The 20,993-nt window shown below is 36.3% G+C and overlaps 1 protein-coding gene across 1 annotated transcript in view; it reads left to right on the forward strand.

Moving 5' to 3' along the window:
• SHPRH (SNF2 histone linker PHD RING helicase, E3 ubiquitin protein ligase) overlaps positions 1-20,993 on the forward strand; it is a 55,327-nt gene that overhangs the window by 24,527 nt on the left and 9,807 nt on the right. The window contains exons 14-24 of the mRNA XM_009325423.1: positions 1,796-1,884; positions 3,632-3,724; positions 6,210-6,317; positions 7,309-7,451; positions 10,850-11,023; positions 11,364-11,426; positions 12,570-12,795; positions 15,362-15,505; positions 16,812-16,913; positions 17,771-17,842; positions 19,648-19,836. Of these exons, the coding sequence (XP_009323698.1) occupies positions 1,796-1,884; positions 3,632-3,724; positions 6,210-6,317; positions 7,309-7,451; positions 10,850-11,023; positions 11,364-11,426; positions 12,570-12,795; positions 15,362-15,505; positions 16,812-16,913; positions 17,771-17,842; positions 19,648-19,836 (1,403 nt within the window). The remainder of the gene's footprint in view (positions 1-1,795; positions 1,885-3,631; positions 3,725-6,209; positions 6,318-7,308; positions 7,452-10,849; positions 11,024-11,363; positions 11,427-12,569; positions 12,796-15,361; positions 15,506-16,811; positions 16,914-17,770; positions 17,843-19,647; positions 19,837-20,993) is intronic.

Genomic DNA, 20,993 nt, shown 5'->3' on the forward strand with positions numbered 1-20,993 from the left:
TAAACTCCCCCCCCCCCCCCCCCCAGCATTACTATTACACTCAGACTTCTTTATCAGCAAGGAGGAAGCGCACCTTATATATAAGTAAAGCCATGAATTTATTGTTAGTAGAATTGAAATCTTACAGGTTAATTGTTATTAGTCCAGATCTAATTGTTACAGGCGAAAAAACAATAATAATCACACTTACTTGTTTCTACTGCTTGTCCTGCTTTTATGCTCATCTTTCTACTGCCCTTCTGGGTCCTGAGGTCAATGGTTTCATATTGATGGTGGTGGTGCTATGGCTAGTTGTCACCATCTGGAGTTCTTTGTCAGGAGGAATAAGATGTTTGTGTTCATGGTTTCTTCTTTCTCACTCAAGGATCCAATTAGGGTCATTTTTATGTTTGCTAGCACACTTTTACACCCTTCTCTTTCTTCATTGGTCTGCAGCTCCACGTTAACGCCAAATTTAGTGTACATGATGCCTTTTATGAATGTTACATACTATTTCTTTGTTTTCTTTGTTGCCCCTAAAACCAGTTTTGTCCAGCTCTAGGTCTGCATTTCTTTGGCTGTGGGTGAGTTGTTTATAGCCATGGCTTCCTTATTCACTGCCAAGCCTGTGCACCATCTCTTAGCATCCCATGGCTGTACTCCTCTACACTGCATCCTATATCTTTACTTTTCAAGACCTCTGCTATTGTTACTAGGCCTGTATTTCTCTACGCTACATCATTGTGTTAGTTGTAAATATCGCATTCTACATAGAATAACTGCCTGTTACTGCTGTCTGTATAAAACTGTGATTGTACCACACAAAGTAAACAAAAGTAAAAAAAAAAAAGTTAGCCATAGACACCTAGTGAATTAGAGCAATTGCTGTCACAGCTAGGCCAAGTAAAAGGTGCAGGCAGGTCAAGAAAAATTCAAAGGAGGCCTGACAAGCCTAAACCTTGAGGCCTTGCAACTTCAGCACATAGCTTTTGGCCTGTTACTAGTGATGGCAATAGTGTGTTGCAGGACTACACCCTTACAACTGACAGCTGTTTCAATGTAAGAAGCAACAAATCTTGTTGAAATAGGGTTGTTACGCTTCCAGATATGTAGGAAGATGATTTTTGTTTTACTCTGTTGTGTATCTTTATACATTTCATGTCCCTGTGCTTCTCCAAGTTTTAAGTCTTCTAAGACTTTACTAAGTAAGTTTCTGTCAGCTGAGAAAAGAAAACAATTTTTTTTTTGCTGCTTTTCCATATGCAACTTCAATTTTGTATTTCTTTTTTAATTTCTATAATCTATTTTCTGAGAAGTGATTGTGATGTTAGCAGCTTACATCAGTAGTTATGCTCCCTGCATGTATTTAATCGTTTCTGCATTTTTGAAGTATGACACAACTTTCATTGTTTTCACTGGAAGAGTGGATAACGTATTTGCAGTGCCAATTTAGTAATATATCACTGCAGTGGGTTGTAGGTGATGGGTTTTTTTAGTGCAACATGTGAGATTTTTTGGACTTATGCAACTGTGAATACATATTTCAAGATCAAGAAGTCTACAGATCTTGCAGTCACACAAGAGATTTAATTTGGAAACTGCTTTAGTCTTTGTAAAATATAATACTCTGTCTTTTTTCTTTTTTTTGGGGGGGAGAGCAGAATGAATAGGGAAGATTTGCTTGAAGACAAACAGATATTTTACAGCCTCTCTGAAAACATCTTAATATGTAACAAGTGATGGCCAGTCATGGCTGTTTGTGTATTTAAAAACCAACACAATATGTGTATGTTTTTGTTACTCTTTTTTAATTCAGGAGAATATGCATTGGCTGCAGAGCTGTACAGAGAAGTGTTAAGATCATCTGAAGAGCACAAAGAAAAGCTCAAAACAGATTCCTTGCAAGTGAGTGAGCATTCAAATGTAAAGAGACGTAGTTAAGAACTGGAATACTTTAGATTTAATTTAACAGGTCAGTCTTTTCTTCGTCCCAGTGGTGTGCTGAATGACTCTTTCAGCCTGCTGTCATTATCGCAAACTTTAGGTAGGAGTCTGCCCAGTGACCTTCACGTTTACTTTTTTTTTCAGAAAGCTACTGTATTTCTAAAAATGTTTGCTTGTGAGTCTTCATGATATTCCAGAAGCAGTGTATGATCTCCACCTGCTGTTCTGCAATAAATGTAACATGCTGAATTCCTTGTGTATGTGACTGTGACTGCTCACATTAATGGTACTATATTGCATCCTGTGAATACAGGATCCTGGTTTTGCATTGAGAATGATATTAACGTGCCAATGATAGAGAAAAATAAAATTGTTGCACTGCAGAAGATGTTCTCTGAAAGGGCAACAAAACATGAAAAAGAATCAAAGTGAATTTTCTCTTCAGGAAACATATTAATACCTTTTGAATACTATATTAAAAATATGAATAAGTTTTCCTGATAAAAAAGCAATGGTTCTGTAAGTAACATCTTTATATTTCTTCAAGAAATATCAGTTCTAAATTGACCAAAATTCTCTTAAGCATAACAAGATATTTAAAATGTTAATGACAGGTAAATAAGAAGTGATCAGTTGTCTATTTCTTTACTTTTCTTGCTTCACTAAGTAAGTTATTCCTTTGATTATCTTGCATGTGGTCATCTGATGGCTCTGTTGCATTTCTTTGATCCTTTCTTCTCCTTTGTGACTTCCCAGAGGCATTTTTCACTTAGCATAGCCGTATCAGCATAGACTTGTTAAGCTACTCATAACAAGATTGTTAACTAAGCTGTTTTACTGGATTATGCAATCCAATAAAGTTTGATTTTTTTTTTTCTCAAAATGTACACAGCCTAATATTGCCTCTGTGTAATAAAACTCAACTTCTGTTGAGTACTTCCCAGTTGTGTAGGCTTAGCTCTTTAAGATAATAGCAAACCACTGCTGGCCAGTGCTCTTCAGTGGCTGAGATAGTAATAGGGCGAAGGTGCAGTGGATCCAGGAGGTGAGAAGGGCACAAGTTCATGATAGTGAAAGTTATTACTATGAGTTTGTGGGTGATATGCAGGCAGCATAATATTAGGGGTCTAGTTTGGGATACATAGGGTGAACCTAGGGAAGAGGAATAGAGTTGCCTTATATTAACAATCAAGTTTATTTTCCCTAAACATAAACAAAAAGGTCGTGTTTTATTCAGTCATCTTTTATTTCAGAAAAGTGAAAAATATGAAAAATGATTGAAGCTCTTGGGAGCTGTTTTCTTCCTTACACTTTACTTTGCTTTAGATAGGCTAAGTGAATTGTCTCCTTATAATATTCTGAAAGGTATTTACAAAAGAATGTGCTCTGAGATAAATAATTTGTTTTCCATATGATAGTCAAGGGCTGTTTTAATTAGGAGGGTATGGGACAGAATCTGATGACTTGGTAAAAACTTTTGAGGTGTTGAAGAAGGTCTTTTTAATGTTTCATTTCCTATCTCAGTGAAATGAGGAAAAGAATGTTTATTTTCTTTATAACATGCTTCCAGATTAACAGAGAAAAAAATAAAACTAATTTTAAATGAATACTAATTTCTTGCTGTAAGCTTTCATTGCTGTTTAAGCTTTTCCTGTCACAGATGTTGCAATGTATTTTTTCATGATTGCTGTTGACTGTGTATATTTAGAGACTTCATTCTACACACAATTTGATGGAATTGTTATTGGCAAAGCACCCAGGAATTCCCCCGACTTTGCGTGATAGCCGACTTGCAGAAGAGGTAAACGTTCATTTTTATATAAATACATTTTGAAGAGCCCCCTTTTTTTTTATCCTTCAATATTTTCTCTGACTAAAGCAATAACATTAAATAACTTTCAAGTTAACTATGTACATTTCCTTTCAGGTTAGTAAAATCAAGAGTTGTTCAGTGTATGAGATGAGAGCAGAAATGTCCAGTAAAATGGCTGCTGTTCTGAATGCTTGGTGATCTCTGTTATGTTGTGAGTGTGTTTTATGGAAGTTTTAATAATTTTTATCTCTAAAATGTGATTTCCCCACCCCCACAATGTTCTTGTGGAAATAACTTACATAGATGTTACTGATAAAGAATGCATCATCTTGAATTCGAGTCCTTTATTTCCTCACATTTTCTTTAGCTTTTCTCATTTTAACTGCAGATAGTCAGTCTTTTCTAAGTGAAGTTTATTTTTCTTGCATAGGTGCCCTTCATTCCAAAACACTTCCCCGTCTCCTAGTAAATATAGGCTACTACTGTCTAATGCGTCTTCTCAATCATGCCTTGAAGCTGTTTTTCTACCTCTCTTTTGGTCCTGCATGTGGTACTGATAATATTTTCTTTGAAACCTTCTTGAGAAGGTCCTGATTTGCAGTGTTCTTTATAGCCTAAAGTTTGCCAGTGGTGTCTGTCCAGGCTCTCCCTGTATTACTTATATTGTACTCACATGCCCTACAGCAACTGGTTCATCCCTGTCACTCTTGTACTGCCTAAACATCTGGAAAGGTTGACCGTCTTTGGCCAGATAAGCAAGTCACTGCATGTTACTTCCTGCGTGCATAAGCTTGTTTAACTATATCCTTAATCTTACTGGGGAAATACCTAGTAAGATAGCTGGGATCACTGTTCCCCACTGGTTACTTGTAGTGGACATATGGACCACATTTGCGAAAGAACGTCGTTATTATGGCATCATTTGGGTTGGAAAGGACCTTGGGAGGTCTCTAGCTGAACCTGTCCCTCAGAGCAGGGTCAACACTGATTTCTGACCAGGTAGCTCAGGGCTTTATCCAATTGGGCTGTTAAAACCTCCAAGGAAAGAGATTTCATAGAATCATAGAATCATTAAGGTTGGAAAAGACCTCTAAGATCATCGAGTCCAACCGTCAAGTAATTTCACAACTTATCTGAGCAACCTGTTCCAATACTTCATAATCCTCGGGCGGGGGGGGTGGGTGGAAATTACATAGAACTTCCCATTCTGATTTATAGCCATTGTCCCTTGTTCGCTTGCCATGTACTTCAGTAAAGTGCCTGGCTCGCTGCTCTTGGTGACTTCCTTCTGGCTGCTGGAAGGCTGCTATTTTGTTCCCTCTAAGCCTTTCTTCTCCAAGCTGGACAAGCCCAGTTCTTTCAGCCTCTCCAGTTATGTGGTGGTGATCAGTATCTGTCTTATTATTAGGATACCTTGTGATATTTTATCATTTTTATGCAAATTCTATGCATAGGTAGCATTTTTTTCTGTTTTAATGAGACTTGTTCTCTTAAATATCTAAAGGAGTTTCTGCCAGCCTTTATAGAAATACTGCCCATTTTTTTATTGACCTGTAACTCTAGCAATTTTTTATATCACCTTCTCCTGACATTATTGTAGAGAGGAGGATCAGAAAATTTGTATTTTGCTTATAAATGTGAAGCAGAGATTGTTTTTCATAGCTATCTTTTGCCAGTAGCTCATCCAAATACCTGAGAGTCCTGTCCACTCCTGGTAAACTGAGCTTCATCTGTAACAAGAATATAATTATCTTGATCGTGGCAAACAAAAAGAAGACAGACTTAAACACACTGTAAAATGCACAAAATAAAGATATCTAGTGAAATCGGAGTGTAATGGTGAAAGATACGTGTATGTGTGTGTACATGTTACTTGTAAGAAATACAAGTTATTTGTTCTTCAGTTTTTAAAATATCAAGTAAAGTACTGATTATATTGTGGAGACACCTGCATACCAAGAGGGGTTTTCACTGTCAGAAGTAATTTTTATTGAAAAGTTATCTGATGCACCTAAAAATAATGAAATTTAAACCTTTCTTGTTATTTTATGGGTAAGTTTTATATGTAAGTCAGTTAAATTTTCCTGTTCTCAGATTGTTGTAGGATCTTTTTATTGTTTACTTATTCAACACAATATATTTTAATGTACGGAGAAGTAAGAATTATGAGTTAAATTCCAGTTCCTTTTTGTAATGCAGTGTATACCTGTTGTGTTGTTTGGGCTTGTCCAAAAGCAAAATTGCATAGTTAGCATCTTTGTAGTAGTTTGTCTTCTCAGATGTTTTTTGGGCTTACTAATAAATGCTAGATTCTAGAGGAAAAAATTAATGCTAAATATTGCTTACGAACAAAAGTGGGTGGCACGTAGGTAGCTAACCATTTTAAAACACTATGGTAGCTAGGGAGTTTTTGCATTTTCAATTATTCCTTATAAATGAGTTGTGCATAACTTAAGCTCTCATTTCCATACAGGCAGAACAACTTCGACAGCATTATATGAGTAAATCCAACGCAGAAGTTGCAGAAGCCCATCAGGCCTTACAGCCAGTTCTTCAGACCATTCGGGAGCTCCAGAGAAAGGCAGGTACCTCTTACATATTTAGTCTCCGAATTTTGAGATTTTTTTTTTAATATTATTTTCATGTGTTTATCCAGAACTCCAGCTGTTTATTATCTCTAGCAGTTCTTTGAAGGCCTGTTTAGAATGGGACTTCGGTAGTGTGCATGCACGCGCACACATACACAGAGCCCCAAAACATATCCTGTGTTCCTCGCATAAAGAGGCACACAGTACTTGATGAACAGATGACTAAAAACAGAAGTACATGGTGGGATGATTCCAAAGTTTAACACCGTGCTTGATTTTTTTATATTAACTGTGTTTCACTTGTAATTTAGGTAAATAAGTTACAGGTTTTGGTTTTGAAACATTTCTGTGGTGTATCAGATGGTATTTCAGTTACTTTCAAAGGAACCGTTCTTTGACATGCATTTGGTCATTGTGCTTAAGGCTTAATTGTGTTTTGTCAATATGACAGTTCAAGCTTCATAGGAAGGTGCAAGCCCTTAATGAATTGATAAACACCTCGGTTGAAATGCTGCTTGTCACTTGCATAATAGTAAAGAAATAATAAAGAAATGGAGGCAAATGGCACGTGAAGAAGTAAACTTCTGCATCTTCTTTCACCGCTTAAAATTACAAGATCACTTCAGCGTTGCTCTTGATTAATTTTACAGACAGCTTGCTTTCTCTGATTAAATGATCCTTTCATCTCTTTGAGAGAGAGAGGAAACTTCGAGATTACAGTATCTCTATGTGGCTATTCTGTGTAGATGGCCTCGGTGAATCTAACTCTACTGACCCAATTTGAAGGTGTGGAAGTAGATGGGAATGTAGAAAATTTCTTATTCATGCATTCACTTAAACAGGAAAAGGGATATTTTAAAACATACTCTCATCTTCCACTTTCCATGGAATTTACCAGTCTCTGTTTGACTGTGGCCTCTGCTGCAATGAGTAAATTGGTTGGTTGCTGAATGTTCATGGATAAATCTGTTCTTTTGCATATAGATACATTCAGGTTCTCCTTGGTGGTTGGATGTCATCCAGACAGCAATACAGTATGCCATTGATGAGGAGCTTGTTCAACGTGTGCAAAATGAAATAACCTGCAACTACAAACAGCAGATTAATAAACTCTCCATGGCAGAGAAGTAAGAGAATAGCTAAAATAGGCTAATAATACAGTTAAGTCTGCTCAAGTCCTCTTATCAGTTTGTGCTAACAGTTGCAATTAAATAGCAGGAATTTTTGCTTCAGAGCATCTGGGCAATTAAGTTTCAAAAAAGTCCCCCAAAAAGCATAACTAGATAGAAGACTTAAAAAGAAAAGCAGGAGAATTACAGTTTTCTCCTACGCAAGCATTCTTTTAAATGTTCCTTTGTATTATCTACTGTGGTTTTACAGTCTTCTGCACTCATGCATCTGCTGAGCAAGAAAGATTCAAAGTTTATTGGCATTAAAATTGAGCAACCTCTAAAAGAAACTGACTTGCTTAAATGGAAAGTAGACAGACGGTATCACAAAATCCTTGTGTAACAGCATAAAATAGCATCGCTGCTTTTCTGAGCAAAGAATTTGGGTTTGGTTTCATGTTAGAGACAACAGTACCACTGTTGTGTGCAATTACAGAATAATGGATTGGAAGGGACATCTGGAGGTCACCTAGACCAACTCCCAGCTTATAGATCTAGGCCCATGCTCAGAGATTCAGCCTAATCAGGTTGCACAGGGATTTGTCCTGTTGAGTTTAGGGTATCTCCAAGGAGGGAGATTTCATAGCCTTTATGTGAAGCCTGTTCCAGTATTTGACCCACTTGGTGGGGAAAAAAAAATATATTAAAAATGCTTCTATCTAGTTAATATTTCCTGTGTTGCCTCTTGTGTCCATTGTCTCTTGTCCTTTCACCATGCGCTTCTGAGAAAAGTTTGGCTCAGTCTTTGCTGTACCTTCCAGTTAGATAGATGTAGAAAGCAATAAGGTCTCCCCTGAGCAATCTCATTTTAAGGCTGAATAAACCCTTTTCTCCCAGCCTCCTCGTGTATGTTCTGTGCTCCAGCTCCGTAAGTTCATCACAGAAAAGGGAGACATAGGAAGGAGAGTGCTCCCACAGTTTAACTCAGGCAGTTTTCCCAGATACATGAACAATCCTTATGGTCTTAAATATAGTCTTTCTGAATCATGTTTTAGTTAAATACGTATTTTTTTATTTTTTATATATATAAAAAAACATATCTAAAAATAAATGTATATAAATGCATATCATATGTATATAAATATCTAATGTGTATATAAAATGTGCATGTGTGTATAAATTTAAATACTTAAAATATGCACAGATTTTAATTAAATATTTAAAGACATATCCTCCAGTATGACTACTCTGTTGTTATGATCCCAAAAGGTGGCATTTCCTTGCCCTTGCTGGAAGTAAGCATATCTTTTACTTTTCAGTACTTCACATAATTCTATTGAATAATCTAAATAAAGATACAAAACTTTACTTCTTTCTTCAAAAATCAGAGAAGGAAGAAGGAAATTCTCTTCAAAATGGATATTGGGGCCACCCAGCTGGAAAGTAGCTTGGGGGTTCTGGTGGACACCGAGTTGACCATGAGCCAGCAACGTGCCCCTGTGGCAAAGAAGGCTAATGGTATCCTGGACTGCATCAGACAAGGTACTGCCAGTAGGTTGAGGGAGGTGATCCTTTCTGTCTACTCAGCACCGATGAGGCTACACCTGGAGTAGTCTGTGTCCAGTTCTGGCCTCTCCAGTACAAGAGAGAGATGGACATACTGGAGAGAGTCCAACAAAGGGCCAAGAGGTGATGAAAGGACTGGAGCATCTCTCGTATAAGGAGAGGCTGAGGGAGCTGGGACTGTCAGCAGCTCAGGGAGGGATCTTCTCAATGTATATAAATACCTAAAGGGAGGGTGCAAAAAAGATGGAACCAGGCTCTTTTTAGTGATGCTCAGTGACAGCACAAGAGGCAATGGTCACAAACTGAAACACGGAGGGTTCCCTCTGAACATCAGGAAATGCTTTTTTACTGTGTGAGTGACTGAGCACTTGGACAGGTTGCCCAAAGAGGTTGTGGAGTCTCCGTCCTTGGAGATACTCAAAAGCCATCTGGGCATGGTCCTGGGCAACCCGCTCTAGGTGACCCTGCTTGAGGAGAGGGGTTGGACAAGATGACCTCCGGAGGTCCCTTCCAACCTCAACCATTCTCCGATTCTGTGATATGAACATTGCATGGTTAAGTGTTATTTGAGAATGATGGCATCTCATTCTGGTCAAAATAAATTTGAGGAAAGGATTGTTTGCATGTTCACACTGAGCTCATATGCCTGTGCATCTATCTATATGCTTGCCTGTGTCATACTGGGAAAAAATTGATTTTTTTCTCTCACTTGAAATTAGCTATTTAGGAAGTATCTTTTTAAATTGTTGCTGCTTACGGGTTGTATGACTTTTGACAAGCTATCTGTGACTTAACTTTTTATTTTATAAAATAGGGATAAAACTTAATTCCTTCTAAATTTATTTTAGCGTATGCAATAAAAACTTTTTTAAAGTGTCTTACGAAGTATTACTGGTCAGTAGTGGAAGCAACAAGTGCTAATCTCTAGTTGACTATTAGAGATGGTTAATCCAGGGTATAGTGTGAGAGATTTTCATAAACCTGGAATATTTGGCAACTGATAGTATTAACACAGACTTGTGATTGCAATTTACATGTATTTTCAGACTAACTGGTTAGGCAAACTCATCTATTTTATTTTAAAATACATATTGCTTAAGTAGGTAATTTTAAATGCCAAACTTTAGTAGTCTTTTTTAACCTGTGCTTTTCTCTCCACACTTTACAAAAGGGATGTTTTGGATTAAACTTTCCATATGGGTAGAACCACAGTCTTGTAACACAGTCTTGTATATGAATGCCAGGCCTTTTATGAATGGTGCACTCTCAGCAAGAGGCCTCTGCTCACAGGAAAAACACAATATGGGAAGTGCTTAACTAGTGTTCATGTTTCCACTCCTATCATGAAAGACAGCTAGGTTTTAGGAAAATAGTTTGCTGTCATGTCCATTCAATAATTTTAATTTTGAAAGCTAACTTGCAAAATGTGATATATTTTTGTGATGGGTGCATGTGTCTGCTGTGAATTGCACAGGTACATTGAAAATCAGTTTGTTGGCCAACAGATGCAAATAAGACTATCGTATGTGCAGTTGTTTACTTTTAGTAGATTTGCGTTGTGGACCAGAATGTTGCAGGTTGGTGTTGACTACTAATATTCGGTCGCAACTCTCAAGTCTTGGAAAGAGTCTTTCTATTCTACAAATACCAGGCATCATCTCAGGGGATACAATGGAATGATTTCTAACAGTTAGCATTACATGTAGTAGTAATAAGCACTTGTTTATGATATAAACTTCATATGTTGTCCTATATTGCTACTTAGTTATTTCTCTTCTACTTCAAAATACTGAATCAAGTTTGGATTCGGTGCCTCAGTGTGCAATTGGTTCCCTTTTCCTTTAAATCAGATTCCGTGACTGCAGAGGCCTTCAATACCTGCTCACAACCCAGCTGGATGAAGTGAAGAAGTTCCAGAAGATTGTAAGAGAAGCAGTGAAAAACTTAGAAGGCCCTCCCTCTAAGCAGGTTATTGAGGCTGCCACTATCTGCCATTTGCGACCTGTTAGACTTCCACTTAACAAGTATGTCTTGAAAATAGAAAATATACTTTAGGGGTGTATTAATAAATTTTCCTTCATATGAAATAAGAAGAGATCGATGTCTTTATTCTGTACTCGGGGTTCGTATGCACACAGATATCGCAGATCCATTTGTTAGAATCATGACCTTACTTTGGTTTTATTCTTACAAAATCTTTTCCTGTTAGTTGTTATATCAAGTGTACATAATACTGATAAATTGTTCTTCTTTTTTTTTTAAGGACTTTGTGTGATTTTAGGGGTTGGAATAGGGAGTTACAGGAATTACTTTGGTTTCTGATGAAATTCTGAGTGCTTCCATTTTCAATCTTCTGTATTGCAGCTGTGTCTTTTGTAAGGCTGACGAGTTGTTCACAGAATACGAGTCAAAGCTCTTTTCTCATACGTAAGTTCATAGCTTCATAAACTTCTCACTATTAAAAAAAAAGTTGGATTGTCTTATATTTTCTACTTTTAAGTTTTCTGAAATAACTTTATGAACAAATTACAGCAACTTCTTGCTAGTGGCCTTGATAACAATTTTATTAGTCAGGTTTAATTTTCTCTGTAAATTTCATTTGAAAAAGTTTTGTACAAGGAATGAATACGTGCCACTTTTTCTCAAGCTGCTGTAATATGACCATACATTTGAAATTAAGTGTTGAAGTATTCAGAAAGTGTATGTATAAGTACACTAATTAAATGCATATTCCTGTTTGTGCAGATATTTATTTGCAGTCCAGTTGCAAATGCTATAATACAATACTCGTTCATAGATATTTTCTTTTTGATTCTGTATAATTCATAAAGTAACAAAAATTGACTAAAGCCACAATGGGAGAGGAGATTTCAGACGTGAATGCAGCTGAAAGAAGGGTTGCACCAGCACGTGGTGTAAGAGAAGTATGCATAGTGGACAGTGCTGAGAGACATAGATTACAGCCCTCTGCATGCTTTCTCTTTGAGTTTTATCTCTCATATTCCTCACAATGTCAATATTGGATTCAAAAATCTTGAGGTCACTGAGAAAACATTTTGAGAAGTCTTTACCAGTGGGAGCTCCGTTACCTAATGACTGCTGGAATCATTAGGAAATGTTAATGTGTTTCTGAATTAGCATTGTTTGTCAAGGAGGGAACTGGGAAGCTGTAGTGTTCTTAAATAGTGCCATACACAGCAGGCTTTGCATCAGAGTTTAACTGCAACTCTTGCTGATTTAAGAAGTCAGAATTGCAGTTTTTTTAAATGAATGTGACATTAATTGTTAATAACTACTGAAAGGTAATTAAGATGCGTAAGCCTTTACAGAAGATATTGATGATTTTGAGCTGACAAAATGGCCTGTACGGTGATTTCATTGCTGGTACTGAGGTCACTGTGTTCAAAGCAAGCCTTTGGGATATCAAGTTATAAAACAGCTGTTTATATTTGTTTGGTTTGCTTTATCCTTTAATCAAATATTAGAATGCTGAAATGTATGGTGAATACATAGGAATGGATGTGGAAGTACAAAATCAGTGATAAGTATTGTGTTGGGTTTGTTTTTAAGTGTTAAAGGCCAAATGGCAATATTTGAGGAGATGATAGAAGATGAAGAAGGGCTTGTTGATGACCGTTTGCCCACCACAAGTAGAGGACTGTGGGCAACCAGTGAAACTGAACGTGCCTTGAAAGCTATTCTCTCCTTTGCCAAAGCTCACCGAATGGATGTTAAGCTAACCGAAGAAGGCAGCATATTTCTGGAACTCTTTGAAGCATGGAAAAAGGAATATAAGGTACAGTAAATGAGATGGTGCCAAAACAGTTGTGTAGCCCATTTAATGCAATATAAACAACTTAAGCTGAATATGAACAAATCTAAGTTGTATTCCTGAAATTAGGGTTTGCCTACGCAAAGCTTTTTCACAGTGGTTATTACAGGATTTCATTTAAAATGGTGTATATATGATTTAAGAGTTTCTAAAAGCTATACTGGCTACTAAGCAAATTAGTAAGCAATGTAATTGCATCTATTAAGACAGTATACAGATATAATTAAATGTGTTCATCTGTTTAGTTAAATCAGAATGTAGCAGGACTCAGCAAATCGAACGTTGGTCCATTCTGTCATTCAGTTTACCTTCAGTCTTGTGCTAGCTACAGATGTCCTTTCACTATTGCTTTATTTCCTGGATCTTGTTTACTACACGATGTAACCTGAAATAATTAGTCTCCTGTTGGTTGGATCAGAGAAAGCTGCAGGAGTATACTATGGCTTTCTTCATGCATCCTTGTGCGTCTGTTCCTTGCAGTGAATACATACCAGCGGTGGAGAAGGCGGAAGAGCTGTCGCACACAAGGGTCTCACCCTGTCTTACAGCTTAGGTGTAATCAAAAGTGTTTTCTCTTGAATGCTTCTCCTAATTTTTAATTAACGCAGACTTCAGCTTCAGTAGAATACATTTGGTACACTAGAGACAGGCTTATCGACTCTTTCATACACTTTTTTTTTCTTTTTTTTTTTTTCTTTCCTGTGGTCTGACATGAGAGGAAATTCCTGTTCCTTGAAAGGTTTTCTCCCCTGTGATCTTTCTCCCAGGCCTTTTGGTTCATGATTCTAGGAAATTGTCACTTAATTTGCTTTTTCGTAGGAGGCTTTGAAAGAGCAAAGATACTTCTTACAGAGGTATGCTATCCAAGAATTTAAAGATTTGTTATAGCTTTAGTCCATAGAAGAAGAGAAGATACTCTAGAGTGATTTACTTTATGTATCTTAGATTAACTAATGGAATTCAGGCTGTCTTTGTTTTTCAGCGAACTTGGTTACTGATCACCTGCTTTCCTCAGATTGGTGGCACTACTTAGGAGTGAGACTTAAATCTGGAGCTGCCTTAAAAAAAAATTACTAGGTTACAGTGTAACACAGTGCAAAAACTTTTTAAACAAAATGACATCTCAATCAGCATTTAGGTATCTGATAGTTAAAGTTATTAAACACCTAATACAGTTGTGCTGCTCTCACAAAGTCGGGTCACTTGCTTATGGTACCAAAATGCTGATTGGAGAATACTGACCCTAGCTGTTCTCATGCTTCGTTATTTTATGTCCTCGGCTTGTAGCAGTTCACAAAAGGAGGAGGACATAAGATAACGAGTTACCAAGGCATTGCTATGTGTTGGGGATTTTCTGCTGCAAGAAGGGAACAGTCTCTTCGTGTCCTTTTACTTTAGGAAATAAAAGGTGGGACTAAGATGCCAACGAGAATGAAAATAGTGCTGTTATGATTCCATCTGTTGTGACTTGGAAATACTGATTCAATTGTCCATACTACTCTAATCTACATGGAGCTACAGGGATGATACTCTGTAAAATAACCCTTAAATCTAAAACAAGCTGCTTTAGTTTTTCTTTAAAAAAAAAAAAAAATTAGGTTAGTTTCCTCCGAACTTTAGTTCAGTTTCTTTAGTTTTGGAGGAGTAAGCTCCTTTCAGCTTATTCTCTGTCCTTACCCTGTATGCCAGGTTTAATACACGGTAATTTTATGTTTATAATCTAGGCATAGCTCAAAACAGGTCTTTCTTGAGCTAAAAGAAAAACCCCAAACAACCAACCATCACACCCCCCAGCAACTGAGTGTTTAGAAGTTGCTTTACAACTGAAAAATCAGAAATCAACAAATAGTGATTTTTGGCATTTGCCAAAGGTCTTAGAATTTCAGGAAGATCACTGAAGATTTTTTTATAAAATACATAAATAGTGGAAACCTTGGGAAGAAGTATTTTACAGTATTATCAGTAATTTAAAAATGTCAGTTTATATGTATGGTATACTTACAGTTATAGCCATTTCTTTTGTAGAAAGCCGGAATTTACTACTACTTGGGAGAATTGAATCTGATGTTGTCTTCACCTTGTGCTCATCTGTGCTTTTATCAAGACCACTCAAACTGTTAACATTTCTTTAAAACATACTTCGTCTCTAAGAAGCAGTCTTAGTACTATAATAGCTAGCTGTTTAAAATTGCTTATAATAATTTTTCCTTATTTTTTTCAGCATTTGCTTAGTCTTGCAAGGCATTTTGTTTCTGAACTTTTAGTTGCATTAGTTATTGTAATATTGTAGAAGAAATGAGAGACAGCTATCTATAGTTGTTCATAAAGAGAGGCTGGAAAAGAAAGCAGGCAAGATGATCTCTATACTGTTTGTTTTCCTTCATAATTTGTTGCTGTTGTGGCTGAATTACTGTAAAGAAGTATTATCCCTTACTCCAAAAAGTTTTTCACGTTATACATTGTATGGCAGAGTCATACAAAGGGAACTCAACTCAGTTCTGCTACTAATTTGTTTGGACTTTTCTTACAGTTACTTCATGAATATTGGATGGTACTGAGGGATCACGTGTCTGCTATTGATGAACTGGCAATGGCTACAGAACGGCTGAGAGTACGTCATCCTGATGAGCCAAAACCAAATCCACCAGTTCTCCACATCATAGAACCACATGAGGTACAGTACTTGGCAGGAAAGAAATGGTTTTTTTCTGAAAGAACCTACCTCCTACAAACATAAAATCTATATCTAGATTTTTGTATAAGGTCTATAATATGCCTCTGTTTCCATTTCAGAAAGCCTAGGTGGAGTAAAGAGTTCCTATCTATTTCTACATTCGGTGTATGGGCCTTTTAGAGCTTGTAACTCATATTTTGATATATTTTTGTCAGCTTTCTGGCTGTAAGAGTGGCGTGTTTCCAAAAGACTGCTGTCCTTGCAGGTGACAGGCTGGGACCTGCAGCAGCAGCAGGTGAATGGCTCTGGGACCTTTCTCTACAATTGCCCAGTTTTCCAAGCTGGTGGAAAATTAAGTTGACCTGATTTCTCACCCATATTGCTACTTTCCACAACGACCTAAAAAAAAGCAGTGAAAACCTGAAAGACAAATCTTTTTTCACTATCTTGGAATTTCTGAGCCACCTCTGAGACACTTTCTGTTCATGAACTCAGAGAAAATGCTGGGTTGATTTAACATCTTTTTTTTTAACCAATAGAAATATGTTTTCAATAGAAACATTTTGTTCTTTTTTCAGTGAGATTCAGTGTAAGATAAAAGTGCTTCTTTTCTTTCTGTAGGGGAATAGGTATTTCATCTGTGAATTAAAGCAATTTTTAAATTGGAGCGCTTTGCTTAACAAAGTCTAAGATTTATGCATGTATTTGCAACAATAAAAGACACACCTATTACTTTGGCCTTCATCCTTCGGGTGCTTGCCTCTTCTGCAGTATTAATAACTACACCACTACCAACTGTAATTAATCTAAAAAGGAGTCAGCTTGATGTTTCTATCTTTGTACAGGTTAAATGAAAAGTGAAAGCTTCTAAGAAGTATAAAGAAAGTAATTAATTGTTTCTTACACATTGTTCTGGGATCCCGCAATAGAGTCTAGGATCTATTTGGCTGTAAGAAGTTAGATGATAAATTGAATGAAATTTGAAAGAAACTTTTAAAAAATTAAGTTAGTTTAAATTGGTTTTCTCTCTGGAAAGAACCAGTAATGCAAAGAAAACAATGAAGAGCAAGTTTGTATACCTGCTGGGTCTCAACCCATTCACAGTACTGTGTTCATACTGGGTATGGGAAAGGAATAGATAATCAATTTTGCTTGGGGAGAAGCACATCTTAAATTTACAGAATGAGCTGCTGTTCTGTCTGTCCCCAGTAAATTATTCAGTTGAATTTTGCCAAAAAATGCATTTAAGCCTTATTGTAAAACTTAACTCTTTTTTTTTAATACGTGTTTAATACTGTTTCCATAGGTAGAGCAAAATCGAGTGAAACTCTTGAATGACAAGGCAGTTGCCAAATCACAGCTTCAAAAGAAATTAGGACAACTTCTGTATCTCACTAATCTGGAGAAAGTAAGGTTTACAGTTCCTTGGTCTTTACCAAAGTGATGTGCTCTATTTACCTAGTAGAAGAAACCTACCGTTATTTTTATTTAAAACTTACATTGTAAAGAAAATGTATTTTCTGTAAGGGTTCATTACATGTTGGAATACTGTGTGGTGTTCTTTGTGTTATTGCATAGCCATAAAGTTATTTGTTATATATTTTGGCTATTTGCTTAATTACATAGTTATAAAACTATGAACTAGTTTTAGATGGTTACAACTTTCATTAAAACTAACTGGGCCACGTTTACTAGAAGCCTTGTAAAATTATATATCCCTCCACGTACCCTTGCTATTTTACAAAGAGCTTGCTGCCTTAAACAGAAGGACAAGCAGGTCTGTAGGCTTAAATAAGTGTTAAAAAAAAAAAAACCACAACAAAACAAACAACACCAGACAAACTCCATTTATGTTACATTATTTTAATCACTGTTCAAGTAAGTACAATTATGCTTAAGCATAGTTAAGCATGATGAAGTATATTTAAGTGTTTTTACAACAATGTAAAGCTGATAGAAAATATGAGGAGTTTCTTGTTTGAAGCTTGTATTTTACCAGGATTTTTCAAAACTGTAGCAGAAATGCAGATGCTATCTGAAGGACTGCAGTATGAACAGTGCTCCTTTTACTTACCATAAATTACATAGATTTTTAAGTCCTCATGTAGACTTACTTGTTCATTAATGATGTTTTTTATTTTACTCACTTTTTTTTTAAGGACTTCATTATTCATTTTTTTCTAGAAGCTTGTTTTAAATACAGAATAACTTTTTATTTGTTGAAACACAAAATTTTGGGTGGTTTTTTTTTTTTCTACTTTATAGTCTCAGGATAAAACTACTGGGGGAGTTAACCCAGAACCATGTCCTATCTGTGCACGTCAACTGGGAAAACAGGTAAGATACTTAGTCAGCAGGTTTTTGTTTTTAGAACATCTTTACCTAGATCTGAGTCAGTTGTGTGTCAAAGTTTCAACATCTTTTGTTGAATTTACATGAACATTGTATTGAAACAGGGGAAATAAGACCTTTCCTGTAAAGTACTAGCCAGCCTTTCCCCTGAAATAACATCTTGCTCAGTTGCAAGCACCTCTACTGGCTTTAGTTGTTGACATCAATGCTTAAGTGTTTTGACAGAAGTGTTCCAAAAATGTGTGTTGCTGATTGTTCTACAACTCTGAAGTTTTGCTTTCATACTTTTGTCAGAAAAACTTCTTTGCCATTTATAAGCTAAAACAATGAAGAAATAGATAAGCTTCTGTAGTATACTATTGTATTTTACTGTTACTGTACTTATTGATAGTATTTTTTTTCTTCCAGACTTTAAAGAAATGGATATTAGCTACTTAAACAGTAGTAAAAAATTGAATAAAGACAGGCAACCTGGATTTCTTTCCCCACCACTTACCTCCTGAACTGCAGGAGTTGAAATTTAAGTGAGATTTAATCAAAACTGATCTATATCATCAAGTACGAAGCCACAGTTTATACTTTACTTACCATGCATTAGGTAAAAACATGAAAGGACTCCTGTACAGTAAAACTAAATTGGCTCTTTCTTTAGGGTAGCTATTTTAAGGTGTTTAACTTCTGTTAGCTTTATAGATGTGTAAGCGTGAACCGTTGTCCTGCCATGTTTCCAAAATCCCCTCTGCGCTCTTCTTCCAAGGGTGATACAACTTTTTACAGAGAACAGTTGTTTGCCCTGTTAACTGCCATTATGCTTCATCTCTGAGCTGGAGGAGCTCACTGAAAGGAAGAATAGTCTTTCCTTTAACTTTGGCCGAGACTGCTACTTGAGGTGATAGTAGCCTCATGTTGCAAGGAACTTTTAAAATGCTTTGCATCCCGTTTCTGCATGATTGAAAGAAGCTTACAAAGCCTAAAAGATCTTTCGCTCGATAATCAGTCATTTAGTCAATTCCCTCTGCTACTTGGACACATGAAAACTGTTTTATTTTTTTCCTCTTAGAATGGCCTGTAGAACAGACTAGTACAGAGTAAGACCCTATTTCTAGGTGCAAAAACATTCCTTTATAAATTACTTCTCTGTTAAGGAAGGTCACAGCTGACACGCAGGTGTTCTAGGCCCTCAGAGGAAGGACAGCTTCTGCAATGCAATCTTTGGTTTCCAATGCATTCTGTCAAAAAAAAGATTAAGCCTCTCTGTTCAAAGTCTTCTTTCTTCTTAAATCTAAAGATGTTGTCTAGGACTTAACAATATGTAAAAATTAAAGCACTTTCTTTAGGACTTTTTTTAATAAAGACTGGTCTAGTATGAATGTATAAAGACTTTTACAGAAGGCCAATACAAACATTTGTGTGATTTTTTAAAAAATGTTGTAAATGCTTAGTCTGTGTACTTAACCTATGTATTAAGAATCATCATTCATAGAAATGAAAGACTGCAATATCTTTCTTCAAGTTTAAAACTGGGAAAATGCAAAAAATGAACAATAAATGCAGAGAACTTCTGTGGATCATGAATCTTTCTGTGCTGGAAAACTTTGAAATTCAGGCTTTTTAGCAGCTGGAGTGCTAAAAATTCTAAAATTCTTGAATTTTGATCTGATGAGTTTCATGAAAATAAAGTAATGTTTCTATGAAAATGTAATTTATCATGTATTAGTACACTGTTTTTCTTTTGCATTGATCCAAAATTGATACTGTGTTGTGCTGGTTTTTTTTAATTCCCTGCATAGTGGGCAGTGCTGACGTGTGGACATTGTTTTTGTAATGAGTGTACAGCTATCATCATAGAACAGTACAGCGTTGGCACCCGCCGGAGCTCAATTAAATGTGCCATTTGCAGGCAGACAACATCTCATAAGGAAATATCGTATGTCTTCACTGCAGAAACTGCAAATCAGGAGGATGATATCCCTGTAAAGGTACGTTGTTTATGTGAGCTTTGTGGCCCAAATTTTCAGCAGTGCATATTTGTTGTGTTTTGTGGCACACTGCATTTAGGCAATCTACCGTTTAGTTTTATAAGTAGGTTCACTTTTGCAATTAGCTTTGTTTATAGCAGGTATAGTTCTTTTTCTTTTGAATTGGACATGATGTATATAGGCCTGCCTTGTAGTGTAATGAAAGTTTTTGCATCCTTCCCCAAGGAAGGATACACGTTTTCCTGTCAAGTAAAAGGTTTTTTGTTTGGTTTAGGGGTTTTTTAACTTATCCTTCTCATAACTGTTAAGACTTTTGGAAACAAAACATGAAAGGAAACAGCGTGAAAGAGGATATCTTTTTAGCACCCACTCTTTCAACGTGCCTGAGGAAAGGCCTTGTAGATGTATTACAAAATTACACATCTGTTACAGTAATGCTGTCTTGGGGTATGGTGGGGAGCAACAGCTTTTGCTGAGCTTTAGTTATATTTTTGTTTAAGCATTTGACACTGGGTAGACATAAATGCTGTTTGTATCCAGGTAATTAGGTTTTTTTAGTTGTGGTGGTTTTGGCTTTTTTGTAGCTGAGGAGAGATGAGGCTTTTTGGAGGCATAGTTTTGCTGTGTTTGCTTGAAAGGAGTAGTTTGAGAAAGCTGCCTGTACTATAAGGCTGTTAGGATAATGTAAATATTTTAAATTTATAAGTCTTCACTGTTAGCCAGGGAACATAAATCCTGATTCTGAATTTAAGATTAGTCATCTGGAATGTTTCTCGAGCTACCTAAGGAGTAGTTGTTTTGCATTTTGCATATCTATGCAATACTGTCTGCTATACAAACCATAATTAGGAGGAAAAAACTGACTACTTTTTTAATAGGGGTGAATGAACATTAAAACCTGAAAGGAGATTATATCTATGCTTCCTCCATCTAACTTGTCCACTAATAAATTAGCGGACAGGTTCTAATGAGTATATTCAGTAATTTCACCCAAAGTTTATTCAGTAGTAAGTCAAATCACAGTAGAGAAAATAGAAGAATTTTAATCCCGTAAAATACTATTTATCAAAAACATTGCTTTTCATTGGAACCTGTTGACCATGAATTTTTTCATTGGAGAAGGGTTTCTCTGGTGTGATGTTGGGTACATTCTCTTT

This window comes from Pygoscelis adeliae, unplaced genomic scaffold (assembly GCF_000699105.1).
Source record: "Pygoscelis adeliae isolate BGI_AS28 unplaced genomic scaffold, ASM69910v1 Scaffold300, whole genome shotgun sequence".
NCBI lineage: Eukaryota > Metazoa > Chordata > Aves > Sphenisciformes > Spheniscidae > Pygoscelis > Pygoscelis adeliae.